Consider the following 22,542-nt stretch of genomic DNA (forward strand, 5'->3'; position numbering starts at 1 on the left):
AGCTCAAGTCTGCTACTAGGAAATAAAACGACGAGTGGAAAAAGGTAGGGACGCGTCGTTTCAAGATCATTTTGATACAACAAAAGTCACGTATACCGGTAGCCGCATCATCCGTAAATTTTCTTGGCTGCAACTACCCGGCCTATTTCAGCCCCCCCCCCTCTTCGCAGTACCGGTAAATGCTTTCGGTGGTACAGTAGCTACATTTTTAACGCGGGATGAATTTCGCAAACTCACACTATCATCGTCGCTTTGCGTCGCTATCCCCGGCTGCAAAAGCACCACCGATGGTTTCTTTATTCATAGTTGACGACTTCCTGCAGAGCAGAAAGGTTAAGTATAAGAGCGAATGAGGCGTTCGAGACTCTATGAGGGCGGCGTCGTGTCAAAACTGGTTTGTCATTATCAGAACTCAAACGTTCAACGCCTTCATGCTTGACTTGCACACACAACAGTGATAACCAACGCAATGGTACCAGACAGTTGATGTCTCGAACTCCATGTCAGTACAAGTAGAGGAACTGGTTGCCGCAGAGGCACGTCATGGTCTCACATCCGGAAATCTTCGTGACGCCGACGCCGCATCTTGGGCACTGCATCCCGCCGATTCGCTTGACCATAGCAGCGTACTGGACATCCGAGCGGAGCGTGGTGCCTTTCCATTGGCGGTCGTGCAGGAACCGGGAGTACGTCGTGAAGTTCACTGACCCTAGCGCCTCCTTGACGTACTCGGTTGGGAACTCCAAACCGCAGCAGTGCGCTGGAATCAGAGTGCGATCCTTTAGCGCAAGAGAGCAACGCTTGAAGATGCAGGACTCGCAGAAGACATGGCCACACGGTACCGCATGGAGAATCGACTGAGACGCGGCAGGGCTAAAGCAACTCACACAGGTCCGACCATCAGATATTGTCTGGGGGTACGCCATCTTGGGTGTTGGCGTCTTGAGTGCTGGTTGACGGGTAGTAGAGTCCTCGGTTGCTTGCTGTCGGGAATCTTGACCGCGGGGACTTGTCACGTCGAATGCTTTCGATCTTTGAAAAAACCACGTCCCGCACATGAAACAGATTGAGAAATGAGACTTAAACGAGGAAGCTCGTGCCATGGGACGCGACGGGTGTAAGCCACAGCGCTGATGTCACCGTTATCCTGTTCTGGTGAGCCTTGCGCCGCAGAATCCTCGAAAGGATCAAACGGTCGGGTATGGTTGCGCTACATTACCATATACATGTAAAAAAATGGATCATTGATACAGTATCGTTGCCTTAGTCTGCACATCTTATTGATGAGGTGGGACCACGCTGCTCAGTGTTAAACTCAAATGTATCTTGACGTCTACAAGTACAGCGGCGCATGGAAAAGCAGCCATACCGTCTGTGACGTGTGATGTCCTGGACTTTGGCCATCGATGCAACTATGCGCAGACAGATTCTGTCGGAGACCTAGCTGAGAGGTATCCTGTGGACTTGGCCCTGCCTCACTTTCGTAGTAACCTCGGAGCTCGACAATGTCGACCATGTACCAGGACCGTATCCCGCAGATCTCGCTCACGGACGAGGAGCGCGCCAAGTATGACCAATCGGCCCGTATCTTTCTAATGGAGACTATGGCCGAGCGTTCCAAGTTCGATCCGGAGCGTATCAACCCCAAGCAGTGGGAATACGTGCGTCGCCGCAAGTCTATGAGCGTCTACCACAGCGTCAACGGTACGTCGGATCCGGCGGTGCTACTCATGCTCGGAACGGGTCTGATCGACGGCTCCATCGAAGACGTTTTGAGCGGCCTATATTGTGATACGACCGAGGATCTCCGGACAGCCAAGGTTCTACTGGGGTATCCGCTGGCTGGAGGTGCCGTCATGAATGTCAGTGAACGTCGTAGTATGAAGGACCCTTTCCGCTTCGCTGGTATCAAGTGGCTTGCAGCGAGATCCGTTTGGGGTTTGATGCGAGACCGAGACGTCTTGACGTACGAGCGAATGGGTCTGACTGTGGATGCCGATGGCGAACAATGGGGCTACCATACTCTACAGTCGATACGCCGCCCGGAGTGGCCAATGGAAGCGATGCCAGGGATGCAGCGTCAGCACACGGCAACGTGCTATCTCTATCGCCCACGACGCTATATCAACAAAACCGAGATCTTCCTTTGGGGCTCCATATATAAGTTTGGTAAATACCCGGACAAGGTTATATACTTCGGCGTAGCTACGACGTGGCTCAACGTCGTCCACAGCTCTACGAGTGGCCACGCCAAAAAGTTCAGCGCGCTAATGGAGAGAGCGGAAAGCCACGGATGGCCAGCCACAAGGTGCGTGGATTTGCTTGATGGTGGCGTCAGTACGGATTTCTGTTGACCTGTTTGTCTTCCTTTCCATCTGCAGCAAAGCGTGCCATGTCTGCTCCAAGCAACCTCTACTAAAAAGCTATTCGGCATGCGCTGGTTGTCATCAAAGTGTATGTAGAGACTGTTCTCGGCAGAAGGGTATCTTCGCATTGGACGCCAAGCGCAAGAAGCCCCTACGTCGGTTGTTCTGCGTGCTCTGCATTAAGAGCGTCATCGGGAGTGCACACTGGAGCGTGGACGACCATATCGAAGCTAGTGGCCTTGAGTCCGAGCCCGAACTCTCGTTCCTGTCTCTTTCGAGCTACACGGGAACAGAGAGCGTCAGTACAGGGCGCAGCGGAAGTATTCAAGGTGACAATCAAGTGGCCGATCCATTCCGCCCACGGGTATCATCTTCGCCTACTTCAACACTTCCAGTTCTGGGTGCACAGGGACCGCTAGACCCGGATGCGCAGCTCGTGCTCGACTGGTAAGCACATACGTTTATCTACTCAACATTGATGAGTCAACAAGAATGACTTCGCGGAGCTAATCAGCCCGCCGCAGGTTGCAATGCAACTTGCATTGCGGAAGGGAGCTCCTTTGACTTGCGCAACTCAGTGGATTAAAGCCAAAGTCCGACTTGCACTTTGGCTTTTCGAGTCGGACTTGCATCTATCTTTCGGTAATAAATCGGTAATATAAAACGTTCACCTCGGTTTTGCGTTTTTCTTACCAATTGTATGTTTCGATCAGGTGAGGTTGCCGAAAATGTCGTTTTGGGCGTCTGGCGGCACAAGCTCAACCGTCCCGCCTCGAAAGCGTGCAAAACGAGTCGACAGGAAAGAGACAGCGTACATACGAGTATTTGAAAAGCTAGGAGAAGATATTGTTGAGAAGGTTAAAAAGAACTGGGAACAATGAAATACAGGGCAGGGTGGAAGCGAGTGGCAACTGTCAGAAGGAATCGTCATTCAACTTCTTCAACAAAGATTGTCTGAGCGAGAAATTCGAGCTATTTACGCAAGATACTAAAGGAAGGAAAAGTACTACAGTACAGTACTCCCTGCGCTCCGAAAATGAATGTGCACTTCAATTTAGTGTTAGCACGTGAGTTTATTGATGATTTTGATTTGTTGATAGCCACCCCGTTTGGCCAATCGGAGCACGTAATATACCTCCGTTATGTGAACATCATTCTGGTGTTTTAAACTTAAAGAGTATTAATAATATACACACTTTAATATCAAACAAACAAAAGCAAAATACCCGTTTCTGAGGCGGATACCGGTACCGGCATGCTCTGCTGTACTGTTTTTAAACCGGTAATTTTGCCCTATCCGCGGTAGCGATTCCGCCTGGCGCTCCGCAGCCGCAGAAGCCAACTCCAAGCATGAACGGAATCGCCCGCTACCTGCTCACCGGCGGCATCGTCGCGGCCACCATGCAGATTATCACTGGCCCTATTGCTGACTGGAACGCGCGACGGGAAGGCGCGGAGGTATGCCTGCCACCTCTCTACCATGTACGACATGTCGAATTGAATGGTTTATATTTCCCTTTCCAGGCGCTGAAGCTCGCCATGCAGCCGCGCAAGACAGAGGACGAAGAGTAAATGTACGCCCAAGAGATGGAGAGGTAATATGAATACCTGTCAAAAGGGCAAGAAGAGCAGAGAAGACGCGGACAGAATATCCACCGAAAACGGTCGGCTTTAACGACGACAATGGTAACTCTACAGTGAGCGTTGAGCCCTGAGTCAATGAAATCGAGTTGGTCGTCGTTGATGTTATTATTCAGAGATGGTGGCAGGTTTTATGGGTGTTGTGTTGCCCCGTCACTGCTTGTATTCTTCTTCGAAGGCAAAGATGGCGCCGGCGAGAGAGTCGGGCTTGGGCTTGGGCGCAGTTACGTCTGCTTCCCAGAATGTTTGTCCTGTAGCTAATGCGTGCTCGTGCAGGGCTGCAGCTGTTGTCTTTCCTAATAACAAAGCAGAAGGTAATCTCAGTGACCGCGCCTGATCTAAGATATCTTAACCAGTACGAACCGATCGCTGCCTTGCGAATAGACTCCCAAGGCAAAGCTAGCTCCTTGATTACTTTCAGTCCGCTCGGACTGAAGAATACGATCCAGCTCGGCACCATGCACTCTGCAGGGAGCTCAAGTGTCTGCACAGCGCATGTTTGATACACCACCAGCTCTTCCATCGGAAGACCGCGCGAACGGAAGCTGTCGGGGAGAACATCGCGGCGTTTGTCGCCACAAAGAAACAGCATTGGCTTCTCCTTGCAATCTGCAGGTAAGATGCCGTCTTGGTGTAAGTACGCAGACAGCAAATCGGCCGAGCCGGCGTCGTCGCCCTTGCACACCACTCCAAGCGGCAGCAGCTCACGTGACGTGGCTTCACCCACAGAGAACACAGGCTTAGCTCGCAGTTTGTCCAGTATCTGCAGCTTCAGCTCCGCGTCCAACGTGTTGACTACGTTACACACAGCAATTGCGCTGCGTGGGCTAGTGATCATGATTCCGCAGTATCGATCGAGGTGAGTCAACACGTCAAGTAGCAGCTCGGCATTGAGGTACTCGAACGTCAACACATCTGTGAAGTATGCCTCCAATAGCCGTCGAGAACATCCCGGTTCTGGGTCCTGTTCTATAGCGGCCCTGTACTTTTCATCTGCTGCCTTGAGCAGCAGCACCGACGCAGACATGATGAACGAGCTTGACTTTTACATCTGATGCATGTTCATATCCCACTAAAATGCATATCGGTTACGAAAGTAATTAACACAATCGGACTTAGAAGTTTATTTTCCGATTGCAACATGGCAGAGCCCGAGGAACAGGTGGAGCCGCTACACCTCGAGCTGGAGGACCGCGAGGTGTACCTTGCCAAGATCCCGGTACGGATCTGTCTTGTGTTGTCTTTAGCCTTGCGATACGTAGCCTCAAATGCCGTATTTGCTCGTTTGCTGACTTTAACTTTACGATTTACTGTGGCTATTGTGACCAGACTGCTCTCGGCGCGTCGTGGAAGAATGTACAAGGTTCTGGAAGGGTTATTGTCTCGCAAATAACTAGGGATGTTAGTGTCTAACTTATGAATGTTTGTAATACAGAGAGTGAGTTGATGTTAGGCTCTATCAAGCTGGAGAAGAAGAGCGTCTTGGGTCGTCGCAAGGTACAGAAGCATAGAAGACGCTGCTGGTTGCTAGCTATTCTTACAGGTAGTTATGTATCAATAGGGCATGCTGACGGTGAACCCCAGCACCCTAGAAGACGACATTCCGACAGAGTACCGCGTGGAGATCAGTGAGACACCTCTGAAGCTGAAAGTGTTCTCGCTGGATGGCTCTGGTCGTATGGCCATTGAAGGCACAGTGAAGAACAGCTGCACAATTATGGCTCAGCGCAATGACCAGTACAGTAAGATGTGCAAACAACGTCTGATCAAGTCGATGGTCAAGACAAGGTACGATATTGAATGTTGCAGTGAAGAGGACTCGTGCGTGAGCTAATTACAGGAATTGATGGATGTACAGAATTGTGCAGCCCTTGGAAGACCTGCCACGTGTGAAGAAGGCTAGAATCCAGTTCACTATCGAGAAGCCTGACCCGGAGGCCGAAGAAGTGCGTTGGTGGATGCTTCTGCTCCGTTTTTGCATTGATTCATGATAATTGTTTGCCGCAGGATGATGCTGACGCGAAGCTTCTGGACAAGTCGGACAAGAAGATTAAGATGAGCAAGGTACGAATTAGTCTGGAATCCGGAAGCTTATTCAGAGTATTCCTACTAATTACTTGTTTATTGCAGGATGAGCTGAAGAACCTCGTGTTCCACCACTTCGAGGAGCGCGAGTACTGGCCGCTCAAGGAACTCAATTACCATTGCCGTCAGCCCGAGGTGCGTCCGCTGTGGTCGCTTCGTGGATCTTGTCTTCTACTGTAGCTAACATTTTTTACTTTGGGCTGCTGTTTTGCGCGTAGTCATTGTTGAAGGAGGTGCTAAAGGAGATTTGCGTGTACCACCGTAAGGGCCCAAACAAGAGCTGTTACGAGCTGAAGCCTCAGTACAAGGACGGTGTCTCGTCGAACGCGTAAATTACTCGCAAATATGGCGCCGAGGCAATAAAGAGATTTGACTGTGCTCTAAATTACTTACTGGATTATTTTCTTGATGCTGCACAACTTGTGCAGAATCCTTGTCTTGTCTACAGTGAAGGAGCACGAAACATTGCGTAAAAAATATAAAAAAAACTTTCATTCGTCGATCACCAAATCGAATATTCTGAAATGATCGGACCGGTCGCAACATTGTTCACTTTGGTTTGAAATCTTTGGCAAAAGGTTGTCATTTCCAAATTGCCTGGCAAAGCGCAATACCTGGCACCAACACGATCAGCAACTTGACTGCCAGCACCATGTCGCTAGAGAACAATAGGCACTGCGAGACGACCAACGAGGCCGTTGCGGCTCAATACGCTTTTGTGAATCTTCAACCTTTACAGAGCTCAAAGAGGAAGAATAGACAGCAGCACTGTCACTTCTTCGCGCGGGCAAAGTGCCGAGACGGAGAGAAGTGCAAGTTTCTGCATGAGAAGAAGGCGAAAAAGACCAAGCAAGATAAGTGTGGAGAAGCCGCTGGGTCAGTGGCCACGCAGGCTCGAGTGGCTTCGACACCTACAGCAACACCTGAACAAAAGAAGAAGACGCGTAAATGCAAGTATTTCGCCTGGAACAAGTGCCGCAACGGAGATAAGTGCAAGTTCTCCCACGACGAGAAGAATGGCGGGGCTAAAACGACCGACCATCCTCGCTCAGTCGTCGTGGTGCTGGGTGCGCCGACTGAACCCGAGAATATAGTGACTGAAGGCACGAGTACGTGGTCTGATGCACAACAGCGTGCTCTCGATCTGGCCTTGAAGAAATACCCTGCGTCGATGGACATTTCGGAGCGATGGACCAGCATTGCCAATGAGGTGGATGGTCGGTCCTTGAACGAATGTATCGACCGCTTCAAGCTGCTAAGGGAACTTGTGCGGAGCGGAGTGGACCCCGCTACCATAGTTTCGTCCGAAGAGGAGGCACTGTCTCGTGATAGCGAGGAAGAGCCTCTCAACAATAGGATCATTCCTCCAGAGCTGCGTGTCGCCGTCGAGACTGAGCCAGAGGTGACGGGCACGCAGATCAGACTCGAAGATTTCTTTCTCCACGAGGTCAAGACACTTGTTGCGCACCAACTTGTTTGCCAGCTCCAATGCGACAGCTGCCCACTTACATTCGACGCCACTTTTAACCTGGATTCGCCGAAGACCCAACGCTGGTGTCCGCGATGCCGCGTGCGGCAAAATGTCCTGATGAGACCCGTGTTTGCCCATTCTCAGAGCAATATCTTGGCTTATGTGGAAGCTGAGAGCTGCTCCATTTTCGATGTATTGCCGTCGGATATGTTGGCCACTTGCCTGGAATGTGGAAGCGAAGCTCTGTTGGAGGGGGTTACACCAAGCCAGCGATCAGAACAAGTCTGCTTCTCATGCCACACCAAGCTCGCTGTAATGGCGAAGCGATTCCTGGCTCGGCAACTGGAAGAGACGAAGCGTGAGCGTGAAGATCCAGTGGAAGCCAAGCAAAGACCCACCAAATTCAAGGAGACTTTCATCCTGGGTCAACCATTACCTCGATATGGAGCTTGCAACCACTACCGGCACTCGCTGCGCTGGTTTCGGTTCCAATGCTGTGGTAAAGCACTCCCGTGCAACGTGTGCCACGACTCGAGTGCCTGCTCGAAAGCCAACATGGGGATTCTTGCCACTCGGATGATTTGTGGCTTGTGCTCGAAAGAGCAGTCGAGCTCGATTAAAGTGTGCTCCTGTGGCAACGACGTCGCATCCAAGAAGACAACCACGCATCACTGGGAAGGTGGCACTGGCTGCCGCAATTATTTCTTGATGTCGCGCTGGGATAAGCAGAAGCACCGAGGCCAGAACAAAACGGAGAGCACCAAGCTCACTCGTGTAGGGGTGGAAGCCAAGAGACGCAGAGAGAACGCCAATGCGAACGCCAACCTTCTCGTTCCAGGTGTCCAGTAGTTTTTGATTAAAAAGGAGGTTAGCAACCAGCTCAGCTTTATCCTGCAAGATCATTTGACATGCACTGTACACCTGTACGCATAATGCACATTTCATTATCGCTTGTTGAGCTTAAACGTTCTGTACACATTTTGCTTCGTCGTAGCATGGCCAAAGTTTTGCTTCGTGGCACATGCGTATCAGGTAAAATAGTAACCTGCGTACAGCCCGAGTTCGTCGACATGCACAATCCCCCCAAACATTTGTCTCTGGACACGTGATCGTTTCGACATGTTACATGCACCTAACTGCCAATTTTGTGCGAAAGTCGCGCGTCACATGCATGGGGCGTGATCGTGAAGATTGCGGCTTCTGCTTGGAGAAAGGAATTAACGAGACAACATGCCCCTTCCCATCCCGCTGGTGCCCTTCAACGTTACGCAGAGCCCTCGTCTTTGGTCCGATGTCGCGATTTGATGGATACAGAGCCTCAAACATGCACCTCCAGGCTGGAGTCCAGCGTCGCAGCGAGGTAGAAAGGGGGCGGTCATGCACATGCTGACCGAGCTGCTGTCCGAAGTCGACCCGACTTGGTCAACGTGACATTCATTTAGCATCGGATCTGCAAGCTTCGCCTTCACGAAAGCCGCAATGGATGTAAAGTCAAGCATGCAACAAGTATTTCATTGATTTTATAGCCAACAGCAGCGTAGACGACAAGTGCAAGCGTACCCCCGAGGTGTCCAATAATGACTTTGGGGACATTTTGGTGGACAGAGCTGGCCTTTGAATTGTCCCTGTTCGATCCAAAATGAGGTTTTTCACGTCATGCCAAAAACCAAAGTCTCCCCGTTGCCGTCTTACAAAACGCAAGAGGTTTTTCGTCACCACCCGCCACGAGCCGCCTCATAAATGCGGAGAAGCTGAAGAAGCCGAAGGAAAGGAGCGCAATCACTCTCCAGATCCTGGTGCGTCTCCACGTAAGAGCAAGTGCCCGACGCCCGTAGGCGTCCCACGAGTGAGACACAGCAACCAAAGTCCGCTTAGACCCGCAATGGAGGACGTGCAGCCCGCGCCGCGCGAGGAGGAGCTGCAACAGGCTGTAGACGAGCCGCAGGAAGACACGCAGGCCGAGCCTGAGGCCTTGGAGCAGCTCAATAAGGACACGGGGAAGATTCCGGAAGAACAAGAGCCCGTGAAAGACGACGAGAAGAATTCGACCACCGAGGAGACTCCAGAGACGGAGGAGACGGAAGAAACAGAGGTGAAGGACGCGACAGAGACGGCGGAAGAGCCACCTGAGGAGACCCAGAAGACGGAGACGGATGCTTTAAGCGACAATGAAGCCGAAAAAGACTCTGAAGGCGAAAAAGAGGACGTTTTTATTGCAGCTTCTTCGTCGGACGCCGTAACGGAGAAGGTAGAGACAGACCCGACAACGTCATTGACGTCAGCTGAGACGGGTCCCGAGAGTGTAGCGGACGCTGAAACGGCTGACCTTGTGGAGACCGAGAAACAGGAAGGTGGACAACAGCTGAAAGAGGAGGACACACAGAACACTGAACAGCTGAGTGGAGACATAGGCGAGCCCCTACAGGAGGACGTTAAGGCGGACCCTACGACGGAAAGTCCACCGGCTGAGGACGAGGTAAAGCCGCTTAGTGTCGATACTGAAGGGCAGCAGAACGTCAACCGCCAGATGCTATTCCCGTTTGCCCCGTCCAACTTCCTGGCGCCGTCGCCTACGCCTATTCGTCCGCTGGATGGAGACCCGCGTGCTATGAAGCCACAGCAAGACGGCGATGCCGCGAATAGTGCAGATACGTCGGACAATGCCAGTGGAGACGCGCAGAACGACGCGACCGGGACCAGCAACAGCTCAACTAGCAGCAACACCGTGTCGCAGTCGCAAATGTTCTACCACCAGACCAACGCGCCGTCGTTCTACACCACTCCACAGGACGGCCCGCCTGTTGGCCCTGCAATGATGGAGCAAAGCCAGTCGAGCTCTGCCCCCATGACCAGCCAGAACACACAAAACAACACGAACTGGAGCCCACAAATGGGACAGCAAGGAGCCACTACCACGAGAAGTCCGTTGAACGTACGTTTGACCTGCTAGCTGTATTGTATTGTTGATGTAGTTACTGATTTTGTATGTCTTGCGCTGATTTTAAACCCGAGCAGCAAGAAAGCGGTGACCCGAACTTGAATCCAGCTCCCTTCCCGGCGAAATCGCTCATCCCTCAGCGGTTGGACGACTACACGTACGGCCTGGATCGCGCAAAGCTGAGTCGCTTGGGCGCGTACGCGAAGAATGCATCCACGCCGGCCCAAGCCAGCGCCCTCGCTGTTGACGTCCTGCGTGCGTCCATCGGGGCTGAAAACACAAGGGCACATGGGTGGAAGAACCAATTCCCTGGTGACGAGTACGAGGTCCTGCTTCAAAAGGGATCTATCGGTCTGTGCATGAACATGAGTGTTCGCCTGGGCTCCGTTTCCGTGACGAGCTTCCGTCGACCCGAGCCTGACTTGATGGGCCCTGCGGAAGCTAGCGGGATGATTACGGTAGGCGACGACTTGATTGCAGTGGATGGCTTTCTGGTCCAGAGTCAGGAAGATTTTGCTCGCGTGGTTTCCCGCCTCAAGTCGCTGCGTCCAGTTTTGTTGCGCTTCCGACGACCCGGTGGCAACGGACTAGTGAGCAGCATGAGCCGAGATGTCCATGGATACAGGAAAGGACAGCAGACGTCGCTGGTTGGCTTGGACAATGCTCAATTGTTCACGACTGGCATGTGGCACTTAGGTGTCAGGTACATCTCGCCAAACCGGTGGGATGCCGAGTTGCACGTTGATGGCGGTGGCATTCGACGGCTTGGGACCTTTTCAACGGAGAAAGAGGCGGCGAGAACGTACAACCAGTACATTCTTCAAACGTACGGCAATGGAGCAGTCCAGTTCATGAACCCTGCTGGCAACGGAGCAAGTGGAAACGTCCCTTCTGCTGTCATGACGAACATGCAGCAGGCCCAGCGGCGGAGACCAATGCTTCGTGCTGCGTTCTCTGCTGAACAAAAAGAGCAGCTGCGTGCTCAGATTATGGTGTTCAAGTTCACGTCGACTGGCGGTAACATTCCGAATGAGATTCTGAGTCGTGCGCTGAAGACGACGGCGCACAACTACATTCAGCCGAATGCGAACAGGAACAAGAGAAAGAACTTTGCGCCTATCGTGATGCCCAAGCCGGCCAAGAAGAAGCGTGGTAAGAAGATCAAAGCGTATTCTGACGAGGACGAGGACGAAAGCGACTCCGATGACGAGTACTCGGGTCCGAAGGTGTTGACAGAGGAGAAGCCGGCTCGGCGATCTGGACGAAACCTTGGCAAGGCGAAGAAGAAGTATGTGGACGAGAAGCTCGATTTCGAACTCAGTGATGAAGAGAAAGCCAAGAAACCAAAGCAAAAGGAAGTTCAGAAGGGTCCGCAGATCGATAAGATTGTGAGCGTACGTTTCCACAAAAACAGCGCGAAGGACACGGAAGTGTCGATGGAGTTCTTGATCAAGTGGAAGGACACGTCGCACCTGCATGTGAGTTGGCTCTCTGTTCGAGAGATCGAGGAATTCGGACAGCACGCTATCCAGCGCATGAAGCGGCATCTGCAGAAGAACAGTCGCTTAGTGGAGGATGCGCGAGAGACTGTCATCGTAGGAGAAGAAAAGGATCTCAGCAACTATTTCAGCGACTCGTACATTGAGGTGGATCGGATTCTGAACGCGAAGGAGGTCGAAGAGCCCGAGGAATCGAACCCGTACCTCGTCCATCTCCTTGAAAGAGAAGCCAGCGATACTGAAGATGAACCGAAGGTGCCGAAGAAGAAGGGAATTAAGTACTTAGTCAAGTGGCGCGACATGAGCTACGTCGACTGCACGTGGGAGTGGGAAGACCAGCTTACGGATGACCGGAAGATCGCCGCCTTCCATCGCTTCAACCACCCTCCCATTATCAATGGTGCTCATCCTGCGACGTACTCCGATGTTCGCCCCGAGCCGAACACGTGGGCAAAGTACCTAGAGTCTCCTGTCTACAACAACCAGAATACTTTGCGGTCCTACCAGCTGGAAGGTCTCAACTGGATGACGTTTTGTTGGTACAACCGCCGCAACTGCATCCTCGCGGATGAAATGGGTCTGGGTAAGACTGTCCAAGCTACTTCTATCCTCGAGCATTTGCGTCAGCGCGAGTTCATTCGAGGCCCCTTCTTAGTTGTTGCCCCACTTGCTACTCTGGGCAATTGGAAGCGCGAGATCGAGACGTGGACGTCCATGAATTGCGTGGTGTACCATGATTCCGAAGGAGGGTCCGACATCCGCGCGTTTATCCGAGAGCAAGAGTTCCACTTTGCTAGTGAGGCGCATCGCAAACGCGGCATCTACAAGTTCAACGTGCTGGTCACCTCGTACCAGACGCTTATGATGGATGCCGAGTTCCTCGAGTCCATCCACTGGCGGTATATTGTGATCGATGAAGCCCACAAGCTGAAGAACCGGGAGGCGAAGCTACTTCAGGTGCTGCACGGCTTCACGTGGGATTCGTGTCTACTGATGACGGGTACGCCGCTGCAGAATGGCGTGTTCGAGCTGTGGTGTCTGCTCAACTTCATCGAGCCCGATAAGTTCCCGAGTCAGCAAGAGTTTTACGACGAGTTTGGTGACCTGAATACTGCCGAGCAAGTGGCTCAGCTGCACGAACAGTTGAGACCGTACATGCTGCGTCGTGTGAAGGAGGACGTGGAAAAGAGCATCCCGCCGAAGGAAGAGACCATCGTTGATGTGGAGCTTACGACCATGCAAAAGAAGTACTACCGTGCTATCTTCGAGCGCAATCGTCAGTTCTTGAACATGGGCGCCACTGGCACAGTCGCCAATCTGGTGAACGTTGAAATGGAACTACGCAAGTGCTGCAACCATCCGTTCTTGATTCGTGGCGTGGAAGACAAGGAGTGCGTAGGTTTTGACGAACAGTTGCGGATGAAGATCTTGATTCAAGCGAGCGGCAAGACTGTGTTGCTGGATAAGCTGCTGACCAAGTTCCGCCAGGAAAATAAGAAGGTCTTGATCTTCTCGCAGTTCAAGATCATGCTGGATATCATCGAAGACATGTGTCAGCTACGCGGGTACAGCATGGAACGTCTGGATGGGTCTGTGCGCGGAAACTCCCGTCAAGCTGCTATTGATCGCTTTAACAGCCCGGATTCGGATACGTTCGCGTTCCTACTGAGTACCCGTGCTGGTGGTGTGGGTATCAACTTGATTGCGGCCTCGGTCGTGATCCTATTTGATAGTGACTGGAACCCTCAGAATGACCTGCAAGCTGTCGCGCGTTGTCACCGTATTGGACAGACCCAGTCCGTGAATATCTATCGATTGGTGACGAAGAAGACGTACGAAGCGCAGATGTTTGAGATTGCGTCGAAGAAGCTCGGCATGCACCACGCTGTGTTCGAGACTGGCGGAGTACGCAATGAGTTTGATGGAGAGGACGATAGTAGCGGCAATATGATGTCGTTGATGTCCCTGGACCGCGATAAGGTCGAGATGATGATCAGGTACGGAGCGTACGCCATTATGGGAGAAGAGGACGAGCAGGACCCCGACAATCGCGCTATTAACGAGCTGGATATCGACCATCTGCTGCAAACGAGTCGTACGATTCGATACGACCCCACCAAGTCCGGTGATAATGCAGAAGGAGACGCGGATAATAGCGCGGACGGCGACAGCGATGCAAAGCCTACCACTGCTTCCCAGGCCTCTGCTCTGTCGTTCTCCAAGGCGACATTTACGTCTGAATCGGCTGACACGACAATCGATTTCAACGACGAAAAGTTTTGGGAGAAGGTGCTCGGTCCGAAGCCCGTGCAGGTGCTCATGACGAAGGTTCAAGAAGGCTGGCTGAAAACGGCATCGCCCGACGAGGTCAAGGAGTTCTTATCCCAATTGCGTGAACTGGCGCGCGCTGTTGTGAAGGAGCGGCAACGAGGCAAGTCTCTGGCTGACGCGGATCAAGTGCTGGCGATCCTGATTGAGCTGAAGGTCACTGGCTGCGTAATCAAGGGCGTCGTGAACGTCCGCGAGGTCGCTACCGAGTGGCTTCAGGTGATCGAACGACCCAGACGTCGACGGAGTCAGGACGTGGGGGACCAGCTCATGTATCTGGAGTTCCTAGACGGACCGAAGGAGAAATCTCCGAAGAATAAGAAGGGAGGCGCGCGTCGTAAGCGGACACCGAAGGCGAATGGCAGAAGTAAGGAGAGTAAGCATTTCAAGAGTGACGATGAAGAACTTGGGGAAGAGGAGATCGATGTGCCCAAGCGCAAGAAAGCTGCGCGTCAATCGTCTGGTGGCAGGAGCTCGAGAGCCTCGTCGCCTAGTCATCGTGGTTTGAGTGGCATTCTCATCTCGCTCAAGCGATCAGAGAGCTCCGAGGACTTCGGCGTCGTCAAGGTGTCGAGCAAGCTCAACAAGGTGCAGAAGAAGCTCGATAGATCGCCCGACGATGCTGAGTCTCCGTCAACGCCTGCGAAGAGCAAACGACCGATTGAAAGGCAGAAGGCAGAGGAGGACGATGGAGAAGAACACTTCAGCGCTTCTGAGGAAGAGGAAGAGGAGGAGCATGAAGAGGAGGAGCACTTGAGTGGCTCGGAGGACGAGGAAGATGATGAAGATGCCTATGAGGAAGAAGAGGTAGCCAAAAAAAAGCCTCGTGGCCGACCGCGCAAGAAGGCAAGAACTGACAAGTCCCGGAAAGCAGCCAAGGAAATCGTTGATCCCCAGGAGGACGAAGAGATGTGGTGTCGCGTATGCTTCAGCGACCAGGGCTTCCTCGACGATCCCATCGTTCAATGTGAGAAGTGCTCCGTCGCCGTTCACCAGGTATTCTTTGTTTGTGCCCTCTGTTGTGTGTATTTATGTGGAACTTATGCCTGACGCTGTATGCTGCACAGTACTGTTATGGAATTGAAGCCGTGCCTGAAGGAGACGAGCCGTGGTTCTGCGACTTTTGTACCGAGCCGAACGGCTCATCAGCCGATGCGGTACGCGACGCGACGCTCATGTTGGTTTTCTTGTTGTCGACGTGGTTCTAATTGGGTTTTGATTATTGCAGACGTGTGAATTGTGTCCTTTGAAGCGCCCGAAGAGTGCCTTCAAGAAGACTATTGAGGGCAAATGGGTCCACGTGGTGTGCGCTCTGTGGGCCCCCGGTGTTCAGTTTTCCGATGTGGAGCACATGAGTGGCGTAAAACATGTGGCCGCTGCCGTCGAGGAGCTCAAAGGCTCGACTTGTGCGTTATGCGAGAAGGAAGGTGGCTGCATTAACTGCATGCGCGGCGGCTGCGAGACGTACTTCCACCCGTTGTGTGGTCGTGAAACGAAAGGCGCATACGATATGTTTATGAAAGAAGGGGGACAGCTGCAAGCGTTCTGCCAAAAGCACCGGACGCATCGGAAGCGTAGTTAGATATTACGAGGCTTCGAGTTCGTCCACCCTAGAAGTCTTGACTTTTACGGCCTCTATGATAATGTAGCAGACTGGTTTTTACCGTTGTGTAAGCAGCACTTACTCCTGTTCCTCGTAGATCAAAGCAGCTCGTACTCGCGGATGGCGCGTTCAAGCTGCGAGTCAAACTGGCGGATCCAAGACGGATCGAGGAAGCGGTTGGACTTCTTGGTCCACTCGAGCTCGTCCAGTGCTTTGGTTAGGTGATGGTACGATATGACGCACTTGTTTGAGCCGCGTGTCTGTGACTGAGAGCTCGAAGGAGGAGAAAGTGACGCGGAAGCTTCTGCAATCTCCACTACTCGATCCACGAGAGAGCTGACGAATGCGTCGTTGATGCCAGGCAGTGATAGGTGCGCGATGAGGGAGCGTAACTGGTTGGCATTCATGCCTGTATCGTCTTGCTCTTGAGCAGCTTTGAACTCGTCGAGAATGGCTTGCTTGGTCTTGGCTTTCATGACGCCGTTGTGTCTGTGGGAGGGTTTATTCTCTGATTGTTTTCGAGAACCGTTGAGCTCTTTCTTGAGCTGTTCGCGTTGCGCTTCGTTACGACGAGAAACGCGGACAAGTTCTTCGAACTCGTCAACGTCGATCGAGCCATTGCCGTCCTTGTCGATATGTTGGAGGAACGCGTGTGCTTGGTCGGGTGTGAGCTGGATCTCCATCTGCGAGAGCGTCTCGATCATCTCTTCGGGTGAAATGCTGCCATTCCCGTCGGCATCGCAGAAGCGGAAGAGATCGATCACTCGCAGTCGCTTGCGCTTCATGTAGCTGTCGATGCGCATGACAATATCTCGAATCATAGCTTGCTTCTCTTGCGTGCGCTGGTCGGTCGTCTGATAAGTGCCAGCGAACGCAGTGTCGACCACACTTTCAGCCGGAGAGAGAGCACTTGCAGCACTGACTGGAGCCGCATTAGAACGCTGAAGATTCGATAAGCTGGAGCCTCGTTGCAATGTTGCTACTCGAGTGACCTTGGAGGATCGTACCTGGTCTTTTTGCGTCGACTTGGCTTCTGTGGTCGAGCCGTTAGTTCGCCGCTTCACCAGAGGAACCAGTGGCTTCGTGCCTGGGATACCAAGCTTTGGCAAGCTGGGAACATCAGTCTTTTGTGGTGTCGCAAGCTGCAATCTGCTAATACCGTCGACATCGGGACCTACCGACGCCGGAGTGGACACTTTCTCTTTTCCTTTAGCGAGGATTCTCTTCAGTGAGCTCTGCCAGTCACTGTTTTTTAACGTTCGTATCGGAAGTTCACTGGCCTCTGCTTGATTATCCATGGTAGTATCCTTAGATTCGTCTGTGAAAGAACCCCGTCTTGAAGACAACAGAATGGAGTCACTTGATGGGACACTAAACAGTCCCATGTCCATGTTGAGTTGTTTGTGAGTGTGAGAGCGTTTGAACATGTCCAACTTGCTCGTCTTCGATACCAGCAAAGCTTCCCCCGAGTCACGAGATGAGACACGTTTTATCATACCGGGTATGCTGGGGTCAGTCAAGTCAGGTAGGTCGGTGAGTGATATCTCACCGTCTTCACACTCTCTGCGTCCAAGAGATTCATGAGCTCCACTGAGTCGTTGGGACTCTTTGAGAATGATTTTCATCTCGATTTCGTCTGAAAATAAGGGATAGTGTTCTAAGCATTTTTACTTAAGCCGAAGAAGTCAATAGTAGGGCACTTACTGACTTTGTCTTGTGCCTCTGCATCTTCCTCATATCCCAGAACGTACATGTTCTTCTGCACACTTCGGATAATGCCGTTGTAGACTCGACCGTCGGCCAACTCTTTGAGAAAGTGAGTGCCTTCAGTCATCGACAGTTCTCGACCATGTGCTGGTGTGTTACTGAGCCGTGGAGCAGCTCTCCGTACTCGACGTTTGAGAAAACTGCGGATGACGCTTTGAATGAGTACGAGGCCCTTACGAAATGTTACACCGGACGAGTACAAGTGCGCGTCGCCCTTTTCGCGAACTTCTTTCGCTGCAGCTTCTTTGATAGCGCGATCGGGCATCCGACACACTTCACAGAGTTGTAGAAGAAACTCGAGCGTGTCGGGGACGCTAACACCTGCGAGAACTTGCACAGGACTGACGAGTAGAAGACACGAGATGTGTTGACGATTGGGCTTTGTATTCATCGCGAATGCCACGAATGCGACCGCACGGGTCAGAAAAGCAGCCTGCAGGGCAATGGCAAATAATCAACAAAAGTTCCAGTCGTATATTACAACTTTGCTAATGTGTACCTTGGCCTGTTTGGTAACCATGGCAGAAAACTGGAGTTGCTGCTCTGAGAAAAGGTCGTACTCGCCCAAAGTTTCGACCAGGAGTTTGTGTAGGAACGTGAATGGAGGTCGTGCCAGCACTTTGCGACTCACGGCTGTAGTTTGGACCACACCCATGAGTGACTGGTACGTGCGCTCCACAAGAGCATTCTCGGTCATTTTCTAAAGATGTTATAGGAAACATTTTTTTTGCGTTTCCCCAAAAGTTTTGGCACAAATTGAAGTTGACCCTCACTCATGAAGTGAACCCATTTTCGACATGGGTTTTGTTGCCTTCACGTGTTTTTTTTTCCGCTGTGAGTGAACGTCTTTCTTTCCAGCTCGCTACCGGCTTTTATTCATTTTTGAATTTGCTTTAAGCATCTCAACCAACCCACACCTCCTACAGCTTACCTCCAAGGATGATCAACTTGGTGTTCTTGCTCGACATCACTGGCTCCATGAGCAGTGAGCTTGCCGGGGTGAAGGAAACTGTGCGTCATCTCGTGGCTTCGGTGTTTGAAGAAGAGTATGCTGTCATGATCACGATCATCACGTTCACCGAGAGTTCGCAGGGCTGTTTCGTGACGAACCACAGCTTCACGGAAGGAGACGAAGCCATCGATTTCATAAAGTCGGTCCAGCTCTGTGTGCCGCCTGGAAACCCCAGCGTGAGTGCCAACGGAGGTGACGGTGATGAGAACCAAAAGGCTGCGTTGGCTGAGCTACTGACGCTGGACAACACGATGCCCACTATAGCCTTCCTTATCACTGACGCGGGTCCGCATCTCCTTGCGGAGACCAGGACGTGCGAAGCCGAACACGAAATTAATTACCTGAAGAAGAAGCACTCGATCGTGGACTCGGACATGTTCAACGTACTTGCCTTGGTACAGGCACATTACGAGGGTAACCTCATCGTGAACGTCGTCAAGTACATCAAGAACAGCGATCATCGCATGTATGGCTGCATCGCCAAGAAGTTCGACGGAGTTCTCATCGAACCGAAGGTACGTGCAGCCCAGCAATTAGCAAGCGGTCTTATGGTCATCCTCTCCAAGATGTTCGATCGTTGTGCCGGTGGAACTTTTACTGAGGATGATACTGTGAATGATGCCGCTCTCGACACCTTCATCTTCTACGACCTGGAGGAGTTTAACGGTCCCGTCAGGTGAAGCTGATGTCATTCACAACTACCTCCCAGTGGCTGGAGATACGCGTGACGTGCTCTTTGCTTTCCTAGATCGAGCTACTGTTGTGATTGGCGATCGCTTCGCCAAACGTGCAATTGCAGCTTCAGGGCTGAAAGAACAAGTGGAGCTGTTGATCACAATTGCGCAGTGTCTAGCCGGTAAACTAGGATACAACGACGCACTGGATCGAGCCACTACACTCGTCGAGAAGATCCGTGAATTGATGCCAGAGGAACATCAAAGTCACTTGAAACTCACTGCGACGTCACTGCCTGCTGTGCTACAACAAAAGATCAGCTCAACGAGTGAGTTGACGGCATCAGTGAGTGCGATCACACTGCTGACGACACAAGAGGCAACGGAGGACGAACTGGAGGAAGACGACGTGTTCGACCCCAAGACAGTACTACAGACTGTAGCCAGCTGGTGTAGGATAATGCGTCCTAAGACATGTCCTAAAGTGTCCTATTTGTCCTAAATTTTACAGGGAGATTTTGGAGATGTGTCCTAAAAAGCGACTAATCCTTCGCTACAGAATATTATAATTTGTGTCCTCCATATTGTCCTAAAACTCAAATATTAACTTTCTTCTGGACCTTCTACTTAAAATTACATAAGCGTTACTTAATACACACATTAGCGTTACTTACTGTCCTAAGGCACACTACCAACCATTTATCAATCTCCACCACGGCAGCTAAGCACCATGGACCATCGCGGCTACTCCTTCTGCATCAAGCGCTCGTGTCCTGAAACAAGCACGGTTTACTACGTCTGCAAGCGGTTCCGCAAAGGATGCAAGGCTAAGATAACTGTCCGATCAGGTGCAGTTGTAGCAGACGGGGTTCTACATACGTGCGACGAGGCGGTGCCACAAGTCATTGATGTGCGCAGCGAAATGCGCCTAGAGCTACAGCGACGCAGCGTCAGCAACATGGCTACCCCTCCACCAGTTGTCTGGCAAGAGGTGTACGACGGGATCAAGCGCCGCCATGCTGCCGCTATATCCAGCGTATCGAGGATATCAAACACCTCCGCCAGAAAGCCCCTCAGCATGCCCCACCAGCGACACTGGAGATTCCTGAAGACTACAAAAGGTTTGAGTAGATGCAGATAGAACCTACTAATACAATATTCCCATGTGTAATTGCTCTTGTGAATTATAGATGAATAATTGAATTATATTGATAAGACAGTAGAAAACTAGTAACGTTGTCCTAATAGGACAGTGCATGTTGGGTTTGATGTTGTCCTAATAGGACAGTAGTCTGAGTTGCTGTGTGTCCTAATAGGACATAATAAGTGTCGAGTTGTTGAGTGTCCTATTAGGACACACGGAGCCTGGCTTGTTTCGTCCTAAAGCACATTGTGGTGTCCTAAATATTGGACCGTTTATGAACCGATTGCTAGTTTTTTATCCCAGGTTTTAGGACAATACGACACTTTAGGACACCTAGTAGGACGCATTCTCTCCTACCACTTGCCTTGGTACAGGCACATTACGAGGGTAACCTCATCGTGAACGTCGTCAAGTACATCAAGAACAGCGATCATCGCATGTATGGCTGCATCGCCAAGAAGTTCGACGGAGTTCTCATCGAACCGAAGGTACGTGCAGCCCAGCAATTAGCAAGCGGTCTTATGGTCATCCTCTCCAAGATGTTCGATCGTTGTGCCGGTGGAACTTTTACTGAGGATGATACTGTGAATGATGCCGCTCTCGACACCTTCATCTTCTACGACCTGGAGGAGTTTACGGTCCCGTCAGGTGAAGCTGATGTCATTCACAACTACCTCCCAGTGGCTGGAGATACGCGTGACGTGCTCTTTGCTTTCCTAGATCGAGCTACTGTTGTGATTGGCGATCGCTTCGCCAAACGTGCAATTGCAGCTTCAGGGCTGAAAGAACAAGTGGAGCTGTTGATCACAATTGCGCAGTGTCTAGCCGGTAAACTAGGATACAACGACGCACTGGATCGAGCCACTACACTCGTCGAGAAGATCCGTGAATTGATGCCAGAGGAACATCAAAGTCACTTGAAACTCACTGCGACGTCACTGCCTGCTGTGCTACAACAAAAGATCAGCTCAACGAGTGAGTTGACGGCATCAGTGAGTGCTATCACACTGCTGACGACACAAGAGGCAACGGAGGACGAACTGGAGGAAGACGACGTGTTCGACCCCAAGACAGTACTACAGACTGTAGCCAGCTGGTGTAGGATAATGCGTCCTTAAGACATGTCCTAAAGTGTCCTATTTGTCCTAAATTTTACAGGGAGATTTTGGAGATGTGTCCTAAAAAGCGACTAATCCTTCGCTACAGAATATTATAATTTGTGTTCTCCATATTGTCCTAAAACTCAAATATTAACTTTCTTCTGGACCTTCTACTTAAAATTACATAAGCGTTACTTAATACACACATTAGCGTTACTTACTGTCCTAAGGCACACTACCAACCATTTATCAATCTCCACCACGGCAGCTAAGCACCATGGACCATCGCGGCTACTCCTTCTGCATCAAGCGCTCGTGTCCTGAAACAAGCACGGTTTACTACGTCTGCAAGCGGTTCCGCAAAGGATGCAAGGCTAAGATAACTGTCCGATCAGGTGCAGTTGTAGCAGACGGGGTTCTACATACGTGCGACGAGGCGGTGCCACAAGTCATTGATGTGCGCAGCGAAATGCGCCTAGAGCTACAGCGACGCAGCGTCAGCAACATGGCTACCCCTCCACCAGTTGTCTGGCAAGAGGTGTACGACGGGATCAAGCGCCGCCATGCTGCCGCTATATCCAGCGTATCGAGGATATCAAACACCTCCGCCAGAAAGCCCCTCAGCATGCCCCACCAGCGACACTGGAGATTCCTGAAGACTACAAAAGGTTTGAGTAGATGCAGATAGAACCTACTAATACAATATTCCCATGTGTAATTGCTCTTGTGAATTATAGATGAATAATTGAATTATATTGATAAGACAGTAGAAAACTAGTAACGTTGTCCTAATAGGACAGTGCATGTTGGGTTTGATGTTGTCCTAATAGGACAGTAGTCTGAGTTGCTGTGTGTCCTAATAGGACATAATAAGTGTCGAGTTGTTGAGTGTCCTATTAGGACACACGGAGCCT

General features: G+C 51.4%; 8 protein-coding genes across 8 annotated transcripts; 5 read left to right on the top strand and 3 right to left on the bottom strand.

Annotated features, from left to right (window-relative positions):
• Window positions 1–503: 503 nt before the first annotated feature.
• PITG_10078 (uncharacterized protein) lies at window positions 504–926 on the bottom strand (the record flags this gene model as incomplete). The annotated part of the gene is made up of 1 exon (XM_002902563.1): window positions 504–926. One exon carries the CDS (start codon window positions 924–926, stop codon window positions 504–506), a length of 423 nt encoding a protein of 140 aa, XP_002902609.1.
• Window positions 927–1,505: 579 nt separating this feature from the next.
• Window positions 1,506–2,817, top strand: PITG_10079 (uncharacterized protein; the record flags this gene model as incomplete). The annotated part of the gene is made up of 2 exons (XM_002902564.1): window positions 1,506–2,308; window positions 2,382–2,817. The coding sequence occupies 2 exons, from the start codon at window positions 1,506–1,508 to the stop codon at window positions 2,815–2,817; spliced, it is 1,239 nt and encodes a 412-aa protein (XP_002902610.1).
• A 1,343-nt stretch (window positions 2,818–4,160) lies between these two features.
• PITG_10080 (uroporphyrinogen-III synthase, putative) lies at window positions 4,161–5,034 on the bottom strand (the record flags this gene model as incomplete). Its single annotated transcript, XM_002902565.1, has 2 exons — window positions 4,161–4,303; window positions 4,371–5,034. 2 exons carry the CDS (start codon window positions 5,032–5,034, stop codon window positions 4,161–4,163), a joined length of 807 nt encoding a protein of 268 aa, XP_002902611.1.
• Window positions 5,035–5,148: 114 nt separating this feature from the next.
• PITG_10081 (uncharacterized protein) lies at window positions 5,149–6,477 on the top strand (the record flags this gene model as incomplete). The annotated part of the gene is made up of 8 exons (XM_002902566.1): window positions 5,149–5,226; window positions 5,337–5,370; window positions 5,461–5,504; window positions 5,569–5,795; window positions 5,866–5,953; window positions 6,015–6,071; window positions 6,138–6,227; window positions 6,311–6,477. 8 exons carry the CDS (start codon window positions 5,149–5,151, stop codon window positions 6,422–6,424), a joined length of 732 nt encoding a protein of 243 aa, XP_002902612.1.
• Window positions 6,478–6,744: 267 nt separating this feature from the next.
• PITG_10082 (uncharacterized protein) lies at window positions 6,745–8,412 on the top strand (the record flags this gene model as incomplete). Its single annotated transcript, XM_002902567.1, has 1 exon — window positions 6,745–8,412. The coding sequence occupies one exon, from the start codon at window positions 6,745–6,747 to the stop codon at window positions 8,410–8,412; it is 1,668 nt and encodes a 555-aa protein (XP_002902613.1).
• A 1,678-nt stretch (window positions 8,413–10,090) lies between these two features.
• Window positions 10,091–16,002, top strand: PITG_10083 (chromodomain protein, putative; the record flags this gene model as incomplete). The annotated part of the gene is made up of 5 exons (XM_002902568.1): window positions 10,091–10,363; window positions 10,576–14,960; window positions 15,180–15,324; window positions 15,396–15,485; window positions 15,557–16,002. 5 exons carry the CDS (start codon window positions 10,091–10,093, stop codon window positions 15,908–15,910), a joined length of 5,247 nt encoding a protein of 1,748 aa, XP_002902614.1.
• Window positions 16,003–16,029: 27 nt separating this feature from the next.
• Window positions 16,030–18,395, bottom strand: PITG_10084 (uncharacterized protein; the record flags this gene model as incomplete). Its single annotated transcript, XM_002902569.1, has 5 exons — window positions 16,030–16,819; window positions 16,996–17,055; window positions 17,279–17,567; window positions 17,636–18,131; window positions 18,198–18,395. The coding sequence occupies 5 exons, from the start codon at window positions 18,393–18,395 to the stop codon at window positions 16,030–16,032; spliced, it is 1,833 nt and encodes a 610-aa protein (XP_002902615.1).
• Window positions 18,396–18,676: 281 nt separating this feature from the next.
• On the top strand, window positions 18,677–21,646 carry PITG_10085 (uncharacterized protein; the record flags this gene model as incomplete). The annotated part of the gene is made up of 4 exons (XM_002902570.1): window positions 18,677–19,225; window positions 19,557–19,836; window positions 20,325–20,505; window positions 20,857–21,646. 4 exons carry the CDS (start codon window positions 18,677–18,679, stop codon window positions 21,644–21,646), a joined length of 1,800 nt encoding a protein of 599 aa, XP_002902616.1.
• Between the last annotated feature and the right edge of the window lie 896 nt (window positions 21,647–22,542).

This window comes from Phytophthora infestans, genomic scaffold (genome assembly GCF_000142945.1).
Source record: "Phytophthora infestans T30-4 supercont1.17 genomic scaffold, whole genome shotgun sequence".
Taxonomy (NCBI): Eukaryota; Oomycota; class Peronosporomycetes; order Peronosporales; family Peronosporaceae; genus Phytophthora; species Phytophthora infestans.